At 26.4% G+C, this 12,863-nt stretch overlaps 1 protein-coding gene across 1 annotated transcript in view; it reads right to left on the bottom strand.

Annotated features, from left to right (window-relative positions):
- LOC129988003 (isoleucine--tRNA ligase, cytoplasmic-like) overlaps nucleotides 1–12,863 on the bottom strand; it is a 53,670-nt gene that overhangs the window by 39,219 nt on the left and 1,588 nt on the right. The window contains exons 2-5 of the mRNA XM_056096070.1: nucleotides 6,904–7,042; nucleotides 5,708–5,864; nucleotides 2,057–2,176; nucleotides 939–1,073 (exon numbers count right to left, since the gene is read on the bottom strand). Coding sequence (XP_055952045.1) covers nucleotides 939–1,073; nucleotides 2,057–2,176; nucleotides 5,708–5,864; nucleotides 6,904–7,022 — 531 coding nt within the window. The 5' untranslated portion in view covers nucleotides 7,023–7,042. The remainder of the gene's footprint in view (nucleotides 1–938; nucleotides 1,074–2,056; nucleotides 2,177–5,707; nucleotides 5,865–6,903; nucleotides 7,043–12,863) is intronic.

The raw sequence follows: 12,863 nt of genomic DNA, 5'->3' as shown, positions 1-12,863 counted from the left end.
GTACAAGAAACTGAGCAAATTAGTCCAAAGTAGAATTCAATAATTCTCTCATTTTACCATTTTATGTTCCCATTATCTATTAAAAGGATATATTAATTTTATTAAAACAACAACAAACAAAAAAAAAACAATTTCTAATAAGAAAGGAAAATTTAATTGTTTTAGTTCTAAAACAAATATTTAGAATAGTATGATTTATTTGAAAAGATATTAATAATTCCTATTCTGATTGTTGAAAAGAATCAAAGTGAAAATAAAAATGACAGATTTCATTAACTAGACACATTTACCTCACGGCTCAAAATTAATGAAGTTTTGTTTTTTTAAAATCATAATTCTATAAAATGATTCATTGAAAATATAGACAAGAATAAAACCTTTCAAACCAGTCTTGAATTATATATATATATTTCATGATGATAGCAAGCAGTCAGAGAAAGATACCAGCATAACATTTATCAAAATAATTTGCCAAACATATATATATATATACATCCACAAATTAAATGATTCAAATAAGATATACTTTTGGAATGTTAGGCTTTGTTTCTGATTGATATCTAATTATAAAAAGAAAACTTATTCACATTTTAATGTAATGTTAATGAAAGCATTTAGATTTATGGAAAATATACAAAATTAATAACAATCACAATTACATCTCATAGAAAATACGATTTAAATAATCATTTTCAAATAATAAAATATTTTTTATTAATTATTTATTTATAAATAAACAATAAATATTTTTATTAATAAGAAAATTATATTTTGATCAGTAGATATTCACATATAAACTTTCAACTTTACAGTGGACATACACTCATTAAAGTAAAGATCAGAAAATCAATTATTTTTAACTTTACAAATTTATCATATACTGAAATAAAAATATTTATTCAAAACTGAAATAAAAATATTTATTCAGAAATGTGTACCTTTACTCCACGATACACAAGTCCCTTATTGTAGAGCTGCTTGAAAACATACCACACACTTTCCATAAATGAGGGGTACAAAGTCTTGTAGTCATTTTCGAAATCGATCCATCTTCCCATGCGACTAACAATTGTCTAGAAAAGGAGGGGGAAAAAAGTTCATGAATTGGACTTTATTAATAAAAATAAGCAAATATTCAAACGGAATAGAAAAAAATGACAAGAATATGAAATATTCTTATTATATTTTTAAGAAATATTTTAGTTTTGATTTTTACCTCTCAAGAAAAACTTGCACGGGATTAAATTTTGTGAAAATTAGAAGTAACAAACACAAGGAATAAAATATAAGAATTTTTTTTAATTATTAACTGTCTCAACTATTAAAATTTTGAATAAAATCTAGAATAGCATTAAAAATGAAATTTTTTGGAGAATAATATGCATTGTTTTTTACAATATTATATTACAACTTGCTTGCTGATCATTAAAATAAATACTTTTTTTCATATGGAATTCAAGTATTACATTTTTCAATCCTGACATTTAAATTTTTCAGTCTGAAAGGTCTAGAAAGATATATTAATATTTATATAAGACAAATAAGTTCAAAGAATATGCTTGAAGAACTTTAATTTAAGGAAATTTATAAAATTCAAACATTTATTTTGTTGTTGGTTTGAAGTAGTAATTTAAAAACAACATACATAAAATATTTACACTGATCCGAAATTTGTTTGCTGAATGATCATTAATATTTTCCTGAATTATTTAAAACCGATTAAGTAATCTTTTTAAAAAGCTCTACTCAAGACTGTTTTACTACTCATATACAGAAGAAAACTCGCATTACTTTTATTTTTATAAGTTTTCCCAGTTTCATAAACACTTATTTTAATACTCTCCTAATTACAAGAGAATAATATCTTAGATAAGATACATCAATTCAAATTTCAAGCCCTTTAACATTATATTTTAAAAATCCCATTCCATTACTTTACACTCAGTGCATGTCTTCTTTATTCTTTTAAACATACAATGTTACTAACAAATTAAAATACAATAAGAAATCACAGGCATTAAATATTTTATCAAATGAAAATACTGAATGCCGTTACCTCCCATTCCGAAGCATAACGCATCACAATCTTTCTGCATTCATTGTTGTAATTTTCTATGCCAAGTTTCTCAACATCACTAGGGCCTTTAATGCCTAAAGTCTTATCAATCTCATATTCCTAAAAGAAAATAAAAAAATAAATTTTTGGCATAGTCATCAAAGGGAAAATTCGCCACACACCTTAATATAATTAAAAAGCAATTTCATAATGTTAAATATAAAATCTAATATATAAAAATGAATTTGTGTTTGTTCGTACCTCATGCGTTGCCGTACCATTCAACTGATTGCAATGAAACCTGGCCAACTTATTATTTGTACCTGTCCTAAGGTTATAGGCATGGTACAGTTATTATATCCAATATATAAAAATGAATTTTTGTTTGTTCATACCTTATGCTCAGCCGTACATACCGATTGCGATAAAAAATTGTCTACCCTAAAGCATTTGAATAATAAAATTTTAAAAAATATATAGAGAGAATAAATATTATTTATACTTCTTTATGTATCGTTCAATTCCAATGAACATATTCATTTTCAACAAGAAAATAAATATTCTTTTTATCAATCTTATTTAAACAAAATAACTATTTCAAATGATATTTCTAAAATTATTTCTTCTGCGTTAGCAACATGCCGGGTAACAGCTATTTTACAATTAAAAAAAAAAAAAAAAAAAAACCCAGAATTAATGACACCGGAGGAGAAAAAAATTGTTTCTTCCCAAAACATTTCTTTTAATAATCTCAGTTTTAAAAATTTACTCATAATTCATAATATGAGTCAATAAGAGGAAAGATGGTGTTAGTGGGTGTCAGATAAATTTCAATGTACATACTAGATGATAAAAAAAAATGAGATAATTATAAAAAAACATAAATAAAAGCATTTATTAACTTAATACAAATGAAACTCAATTCACCAGAATTACCATCAATTGTTAATGTTAACAAATTTAGTTGTTTCTTCCTAATTGCATGTTAAGAAAGGGGAACCATAAAATGTAAAATAACATAAGATACTGAGAAAACATTCCACATATTTATAAATTTCACGAGCTTTATTGCAAGCATATCGTTCTATAACTAGAAAAAATTTATTGAATCATTATTTTCTTAGTGAATCATTACAGTCTTAACACATTATAAACCTTTCATAAGTTTTAGTTTAGTTTAGTTATATTAATGTCCCGTTTGAAGCAACACTTGGGTTATTTTGGGACGGATCTCGTAATTTTGAATCGCGGTCAGATGACGAGGACGACACCTGAGCTGGCACCTCCCTCTCCACACCAGCGGGAGGACGTTTGGTCAGGACGGATTTAACGTGCAACTGACCCCCTTACACGATGGTTCTTCAGTGGAATCGGATCTCGAACCTGAAACCCTCCGGTTCCGAAGTCGACACCTTACCACCAGGCCACGGCCTTAAACCTTTCATAAAACAACTAATATAATAAATACCACTGATTAAATTTTTTATAGTTTTATTAATTTAGAACTAAGTAGCTGCTATTACAACACAACTGGAAAATAAATAAACTTTTTCTTTTTTTACTACATATCCATTCATACCCAAAGATTACTTCCTCCTCCCCGCCCACACACACAAAGGAAAAAAAGAAAAGTTCACACAGCAACTTTAGGCACAAATTTCAAATCTATATAAACCCAATATATATATGAAATTTGCAATACTATTTGATAAAGAATCATAAACTTGGAATGTAAATATAATATCAATAATTCTTTTCATTTAACTAAGAAATCAGGAAAGTATTACATGCCTTATTTCTGCAAAAGTGAAGAAAAAAATCAAATAAGATGCTGTATGTAAATTATTTCAGTATGAAATTGATACAGTAATTTTCAGTACTTTTACTATCAATTAAAATTGCATGCAATTTTCCATAAGTGTGTATGTATTGTTTAAATTTCATCATGTATGGTTCAAATAGAAACCACTATAAAACCTATTACACATAGAAATATTTCTTCTACAATTACAAATTTGTAAGAATTAACATTGTAAAATCAGAAATCTTTTAATATCCAGGAAACTTAGAGATATTTAAAATAATGACATATAAGAATGCATTATCAGTCAGAAACATTAAAGACACAAGTTATTAAAAAATTTATAAGTATATAAAAGATATAAGTTACTAAGTAACAGCAAATCCATACTTGTATAAAGCTCAATGTGTGTGTGCGTGTTGGCGCTCTACAGGCCAGACTGTTTGACCTACAGCTACCAAATTTGGCACATGCATACCTTGGAGGTTGGGAATGTGCACCTGGGGTCCCTTTTTTTGAATGTTTAATTAGAATTTTAATTATTAATTAAAAACTAACTTTCCTGCCAAAAAATCTTTTCATTTCCCCACTGCCAAATGAGTAAGGCTTCAGTTTTTTCCTCCCACGCTAACGAGAATAGGCTTAACATACTTTCGGCCGATTATTTCAAACGATTCTGTTTATTTTCTTAGTGCTTGATGCATTTAAAATTAAACATTGTTAATTAATTGATCTTTCAGATTCATTCTGCAGTACTTTTGAATTAAAATAAAACAGTATAAAGGAAATGAAAAATTTCTAATCTGCCCAGCGTTACCCCAACTGGCGTAGAAAATTCACGCATTTGCGTTACCATAATTGGCGGTGAAAATTCACGCATGCGAATTGTGTTCTGACTGTCTGATTCTGTTTTCAATGGATACGGCCTTGATTTTAAAGACTTAACATGTTTCCGCCCTATTATTTCAAAAGACTCTATTTATTTTTTTAGTGTTTGATACATTTAAAACTAAACATTGCTAATTGATCTGTTCATGATGAATCTGAGAAAATTTTGTAGGAAACTTCTTGAGATATTACATAAATTTAGAAAGATATTCTTTAGTGCCCATAAGGTTTAAATACTCAGCAACTTTGCTCATATCAAAAAATGCTTCGTTTCAGTAAAAAATGTTCTTATATTAATTGCAATTTAACCATTTCCACTTTAATTTAAAGCATAAATTCTACGGGAGTAACAGAAAATTAGAGAGATACATATTACGTTATGGCTGAAGGCCTTTATAATATTTTGAATAAATTATATAACTATCAAAATTTGAAGCTTTAAAATATTTTGATGAAGAAGCTATCAAAATAGGAGTTACATAAAATATTTAATTATTAAAAATTTAACGAGCATTAAGACTAGTGAACCGGCTGGTCGCCAAAGGCGGCTAGTATTAAATAAGTTCCAAAATTGTATTTTCAAAGACTTGATTTCAAGAAATAATAAAATCTAAATTAATAGCTTATTAAAAGCTTGCTATAATATAATTCTGAACTAGACAGTAAAACAAATTCACACAGATTAATGCATTTGTTTAAAGAAATGAATATAAAACTTAGAAAAAGATGCAGAGTAATAATAGGATAATAATAAATATGATCATGTTGAACTCATCATTTTTTTCTACTTCTTGCTGTAGGGCATTGTTGGAGGTATTCAAAAATAAAAGACAGAATTAATCATTTAAAGTTTTTATTATTAAAAAGTAACAACATTGAAATTTTGCCAGTTAATACAAGAGCAAAAACATAAAGGTCAGCAATAAAAAAATTGTAATAAATTATTTAAAAATATTACAAACCACTGGAAGTCCATGACAATCCCATCCAAAACGTCTCTCCACATGATGTCCTGTCTGATGGGCAAATCGAGTTACAATGTCTTTAATAGTTCCTGCAAGAATATGGCCATAGTGTGGAAGACCAGTAGCAAAGGGTGGGCCATCATAAAATGTGTACCTAAAGAGAATGTTACTATTAAATTTCAGCAGCAAGTGTTGCAGTCACTAATACAAAATTGTGTATAAAATTAAAATTTATATATACAATGCATTTTAATATGAATTTAAATTTCAAAATTTTATTTTTTAATTTTTTAAAATTATTATTTTTATTTTTTGTTGAAGCATACATTTTTGTACAAATATTTCAAAATCAAATATTTCTGTAATATTATGTCATATGTTATATATTATAGAAATAGATATTGTTTAATAAAATATTTTATATTATAGAACTATATATGATTAAATATTACATAATAGTGAATTGTCAAAATTTAAACTTAAGACATACGTAGAAATATATTTAAAGAAAGTTTAGCTTTATTTAGAACAGATATTAAAAAAGACTGAAAAAAGAAAAAGAAATACATATAACATTTTCAGCAAAATGTAAATTGAATTAAACAAAAAAATGGATATTTAATAAATTCTTCTAATTTTCTTCCAGATGTATCTCATTTGTTATTGATTGGTGAAAGTCGAGTTTTTCCCCTTCCAAAATCCGGGGGGGGGGGGGGCAAATCGAAATGAGGACGAGATGCTTCCGGCATGGTAATTGGATCTCGCCACCCTGAAGGGTACACTAATAGGTGGGGGATCTGACTCCTCCCATCGATGATGGGTCATACTTCCTTCGGAGAGGGTTGTACTGTGGCTGGTGACGGCCCTTAGGTTCCTGCCAATGTTGCTGTTGCGGCGGTCCGGTCATTCAGTTTTATGGTTTAAATCCGTGTGACTTCGTGGCGGGTCGGAGAGTTAGATGGTTGACTTTCCCCCTTCCAATTACGCAATTTTAGAAATTGAGATGGATCCCATTGCTCATAGGAAAATTAAGACAGATATAATATTTTACAATCAGCATAAAATACACGAAAATTTATTTTGATATTTTTAAGAATTTCTACAGATTATTACATTTTCTTAGAAAAATAATTCATCACAACAAAAAAATTACAAAGTTTTCTATAAAACAAAATAATACTGCAAAAATATACCTTGGCTTTCCTTTAGACTGCTTCAAACAATTTTTAAAAGCTTCAATATCCTTCCAAAATTTTAAAGTTTGTTCCTCGGTTTTAGGAAAATCAATGTATTCTGGAACAGCTTCAGCCATTTTGTAGTAAGCATGCAAATCTACAAGAAAAGGATTACAATAATGAGTAATAATGATGATTTTAAACAAGTTTTTCATTTTTCTTAAACTAGTGATAGCTGGTACATCAAATAAATATCCATGAGGCAGTGGCAGAGTAAAGGAAAATAGCATCTAGATTACAAAATATTTTCATTCTTCACCATCAAGTTGTATAGCATGAATAAATAGCATACTGCTTAATATTGCTTTTTATATTCTTTCACCATATCTGCCTTTTAAAATATGACATAAACACATTAGTGTTTTGACTCCATGGCACGAAGACTGATACCCAAGGTATCAGATTCCTCCTTCAAGCCTCCAATTGCTATGCCACTGACATAGGCACAATACCAAAATAAATAATTTAGCTGTCATTAAAATAGCAAGAAGAAATTGTTGATTCAATTGTGAAATTAAAGCAAAATTATTTACTTTGTCAACAGCATTTAGTTACAGTTAGTATGCAAATAACAAGAATCAATTCATTTTACGAAGATAACAATAATTGCATGATTGAATTAAAGGCACTATTACTTTAGCTAACATGTTAGGATGACATCCCTTCTAAATATGTAATAAAAGAGCCAGTAAAATATTTTTAGAATATAAGTAATGCTGTAATAAAAAGAAATGAAAGTGAAAAAGTATGTTCACATTAAAGAAATTAAGATATTTATGAAAGTAGTTATTTTTAAAAAATTAACTCAACCTATATGCAGTTATTTGTATGTATATAAAATATTCTTAAATATTTGATAAATTGAAAATGTAGCATAAAACAAATGTTGCTTTATTAAAAATTTCAAGAAAATTAAATATAGTCAATATTCCAAATGGATCAGTTGGTTGCTAAAGGAATAATTTTAAATAAAAAGAAAGATCCATGCCCTTGTGACAAAAACTAAATGACAACCTGAATATTACTATCTTATAAAAACACATAATTTTAGACCACTCTATTGATGGTCTCAAAGAAGATATGTCAATCAGTGTTCAGATTCCCAAAGCTGATTGGCCTAAGATTATAAAAAAGTTGATTGTTCAAAAATTCTAATAATCAAAAATTCATAAACCAACCAGACAGATCAGAGAAGATAGAAACTTCTTTTCTCTTTTATTTAAACATTAGAATGTCAAGAACATTTCACAGAATATAATACGAACTGCATAAAATTTATAATGTATAATTTTTTAACTATATATATTAACTGAAATAAAATAAAATATTATTTATGTCATTTAAATAATTATGAAAGTAATTTTAAAAATTGAATTTTATGATGAATCTGATTCATTTTTATTGAATAATGTGAGATGCTGCATAAATTATGAATATTATTATGTACTACAATAAAATATCAATGCTGAATGATTTTTTTTTTTTTTTTTTGCATTTATATATTTTTTAAATTTAATTTCAGCAAAAAAATTACTTCCACTTTAAATTGAAATTCTCATTTTATGGGAGCTGAGAAAAAATTAGAGATACAAAGATACAACAACCATAATAGTACAAGTTATATGATTATAAACAATTGATGTTTCAAAATATTTTACTGAAGAAACTATTACAAGACCAAGTTACATAAAATATTTAATTAAAAAATTTGGCTGTCAAAGGCGGCAAATTTTAAATAAAACAAGAATGTTCTTGGAAGTAAAAGAATATTTACAGTAAAATAAATATGATTTTATCTATTACTATACTTTTCAAGTAAATTATTACTATATAATAATGATTTTAGTTTCCGAATCATTCACATATAACATGAACACATTCACACATGAAATGAAAGAATGGGCAACAAAAGTAAAATAGGGGAAAAGAAAAACTTGTTTCAAATATTTCCCAATAAAATATTTCGAATTTTTTAGAAAATTATATACATAACTGAATATTTTTTAAAAAACAATAAATAAATCTAAGATATAATAAAACATAGTTTCTTCATAAATTGACAAAAAAAAAAAAAAAAAAAAAAAAAAAAAAAAAATAGCAATCTAAAAGGAAGTAATTTTATTTATTTATTTTGTATGGGAATAAAATTGATATGCATCATTCAAAAACATTTTCCCATTTAATAAGTTGGCTAGAATTTTTATCTTTTCCAAATTAATATTAACTTTTTTCAGACTTACATATAATGAAACATCACTATAAAATAAATGAAATAAATAATCTCAACATAAACACTGAAAGATAAAAATACCAAGCTACTCTTCCAAGTTCTAATAATAAGTTTATTTGTTGTCAGTAACTTAAATGTTCCAAATATCAAAATGATGAGGCAATATTACATCACTATAAAAATAAAGTTAAATATGTCAAAGATAAAACATGATGAGCAATATTACATCACTTATGAATTTTTATAAATAATGCGATTTAAATACAAATGAGCCCTAACATAGATATTTACATAAAAATTAAAAACTATACAAATTGCACTACATAGTCTAACAAGGAGAGGGCACGGGGTTGAAATCTGAGATCGAGATGAGACTTACTATAATGGTAGTATATATTTAGAATGTTCATTCATGAAAATATTAAAAGGCAATGACCAGTCAATTTCGAGAAAATGGTCTTCAAACTTTTGGTAATGCTTATATACTGATAACTTGACTCCCCTCCGATGATCTCGATGGCATGGTTGTCTAGGTAACCATCTTGTATGCAGGTCAGGATTTGAACCTGGCTAGGATTTTTCTTTTTTTAATAACTTTTATTCAATTAAAAATTTACAAATATTCTTAATTAATATGTTTTTAATTTCTTTCATCTAGAATAAATATTTATTATCGAAATGCATAACAATAAAATTAAAATTTTAAAAGAAAAAAATGATAAATTCAGATGCATTTTTTAAACAAAATAAAATTATCTAAATTTAATTAACAATTTACAGTTCGTTTTAATTAATATGCTACTTATTTTTATACAAGGATAAATGTTTATTATTTTAATACTTAAATTGTAATATTTAATAAAAAATAGTAACAAATTTAACCTAAATGGTGATAATTATTAATTATAAATACTCACATTGTAAAAAAAATTATTCAATATTTCTAAAAAATTATTCTATACACATTTACTTTCGATTATATACAAGAATCAGAATGGTAATTATAGTAAAAACATTGGAAACAAAATATATTTCGGCATCTTGCACACCCGATAAATGATGACTGTCCACAAGAGAAAGGCTTCTTTAAGAGATCTATGGGAAAACAAACTTCATTTGCATTTAAAAAATATCTCTCTTTCATCAGAAAGTTGGGCAGCGTACCATGCATACCTTATCATCTTATTAAAAATTAGTGATGACAATTGATTGTGTACAACTGATTGAATTTTTACACTATCTTCGCAAGAATTTATTTCTTGATCATGTTCCATTAAATAAGAATATTATATACACTTAATACAGCTTTGAACCATCTGCCTCAATAAATTAACACCTGCTCTCTACTATTTCTTTTGATTACTGCAGTTGGGGATGTTTGCATACATATTTAACAAATATCAGCTGCTCCCTTCAATTTTTGATATAAATACAGCTTGGTTGAGTTAGAATGATAATTTACTATTATTAAAATCCAAGAATTTGAAAATTAATTGTTTGAAAATGATGCAAGCAAGTTAAATGATCAGTAGCCATTAATGCTACATTTTTAATTATTTTTCCTTCAAACATTAAATTTTAATTTAAGCATTAAAAGAATAAACATTTATACTTGCATAAAAATAAGTAGCATTTTAATTAAAACTATCTGTAAATAGTTAATTAAATTTAAATAATTTTATTTTGTTTAAAAAATGCATCTGTATTTATATTTTTTTCTTTTAAAATTTTAATTTTATTATTATGCAATTTCGATAATAAATATTTATTCTGTATGAAAAAATTAAAAACATATTAATTAAGAATATTTGTAAATTTTTAACTGAATAAAAGTTATTGAAAAAGAAAAAAAAAAAAATCCTAGTCAGGTTTCGAACCCTGACCTTCTGCACACGAGATAGTTACCTAGACAATCATGCCATCGAAACGGGAGTCAAGTTATCAGCATATAAGCTTTACCAAAAGTTTGAGGACTATTTTCTCGGAATTGACTGGACATTGCGTTTTAATATTTTCATGAATGAACATTATAAATGTATACCATCATTATACTACATCTCATCCCGATCTCAGATTTCAACTCCGTGCCCTTCCCTTGTAAGGATGAAAATTCATCAGTAAGCAATTACCAGGTATTTTTATTAATTTATTGTAATTCCCTTACAGTTTTCATGAAAATGTTAAACAACCTGGTGCATGCTGCTTCACAAAACAAAATAGAAAAGATGTGAAATTTTATTCCATTATGGTCCAAATTCTATATTTGTCCAAAATTAAACTTAATTTTTCATCTAAGATTAGCAGATTTTTTCAAAGATTAAATCAGTATGTAAATTGTTATGAAATATAATTTTATAACTACTAAAATGAATACATTCCTGGTATCTATCGACTCTTAATTACTCTACAGAATCTATATTGAGTTAAATTTGGGTTGATAATAAAAGAGATTTAGCTAAGCTGTTATAATTATGTGATTGAATTATTGCACCTAGAACTGATAAATTTGATGAAAATATTCATCAAAAGGATCACAATAGGCTTCAATATGGCATTTATTAACCTCTGAATTAATCAGGAATTAAATAAAATTATACTATTTTAATACATCAATAAATTATATCAAAACATGTCCTCTTAAAATTTAGTATCTTTTCAATTGTATCAAAGTACTAGTACATTATCTGCATACCACATATTGTCTTCCCCACAAAAAAACAAAACAAAAGCAAACATATGTTAATCTTTAGACTATTTTTGTCAATGACACATGGTTATGCTTTAAGTTTATCAATGGCATACAATCAAGTCCAAAATTTACAGTTAATACACAAGCATTAATATCAATTTAGTTACTGATTTACCCCTAAATCAGAACAATATAAAAAAAGTTTTTTTGTGTGTGTCATTTGAAGCAATACTTTCCACTGTTTTAATGAAAATCATATTAATTATAGTTTTTATAATTAAATATTTATCTGCAATCCCTTCCATTGTTTCAAGGCATGAAGACATTAAAATTTTTTTTTTATACATTGTTTTATTTTGGGAACTACATGATAAATTAGCAAAGAATAGGTAGATTTCTTAGACTGCTCAAACAATAAAGTTACAGTTTTCTTTAAATTAAACAACTACAAGTTATAAAAGTACACTCAGAAATTAATTTATTAACAAAAATAAATGCAAATATTGGGATTTGTATTAGCTCTCTACCAGGCAGAGAGCTACTATTGGAGTTAGAAACTTCAAAAGAAATCAGACAATTTTTGAATATGTAACCTATTTCTAAGCATTGTTGGGTTTCATATTATGACGTACAACAATATTTCACTGCTTTTTCAACTTGGCTTATATTTTATTGTTTTTTTTTTTTTTTTTGTAATAACTGCAGATTAAAATATAAATGCCTTTTATAATTTGAAGATAGAAATACCTTACTAAAGGTGCTTTGGGTACGTAAACAAATAAGATATTTTAAATGAAACAAAATCAGTATCCCTAATGAACAAGTTTGTTACCTAAAGTTATGAATCCCTAGAAACAATCTAATCAAAAAGTAAATCTTGTGTATATATTAATCAGACCTAAAATTATCAATTATGATAAAAGCATAGTTTGAAGAATGTTGAGTCCATCCGGTATTTTTTTAAAAAATAAATTAATTAAAAATTAGGTAAAATGCAAG

The sequence above is a fragment of the Argiope bruennichi genome, chromosome 10 (assembly GCF_947563725.1).
Source record: "Argiope bruennichi chromosome 10, qqArgBrue1.1, whole genome shotgun sequence".
NCBI classification, from domain to species: domain Eukaryota; kingdom Metazoa; phylum Arthropoda; class Arachnida; order Araneae; family Araneidae; genus Argiope; species Argiope bruennichi.
This window is presented reverse-complemented; position numbering and strand designations above follow the sequence as displayed.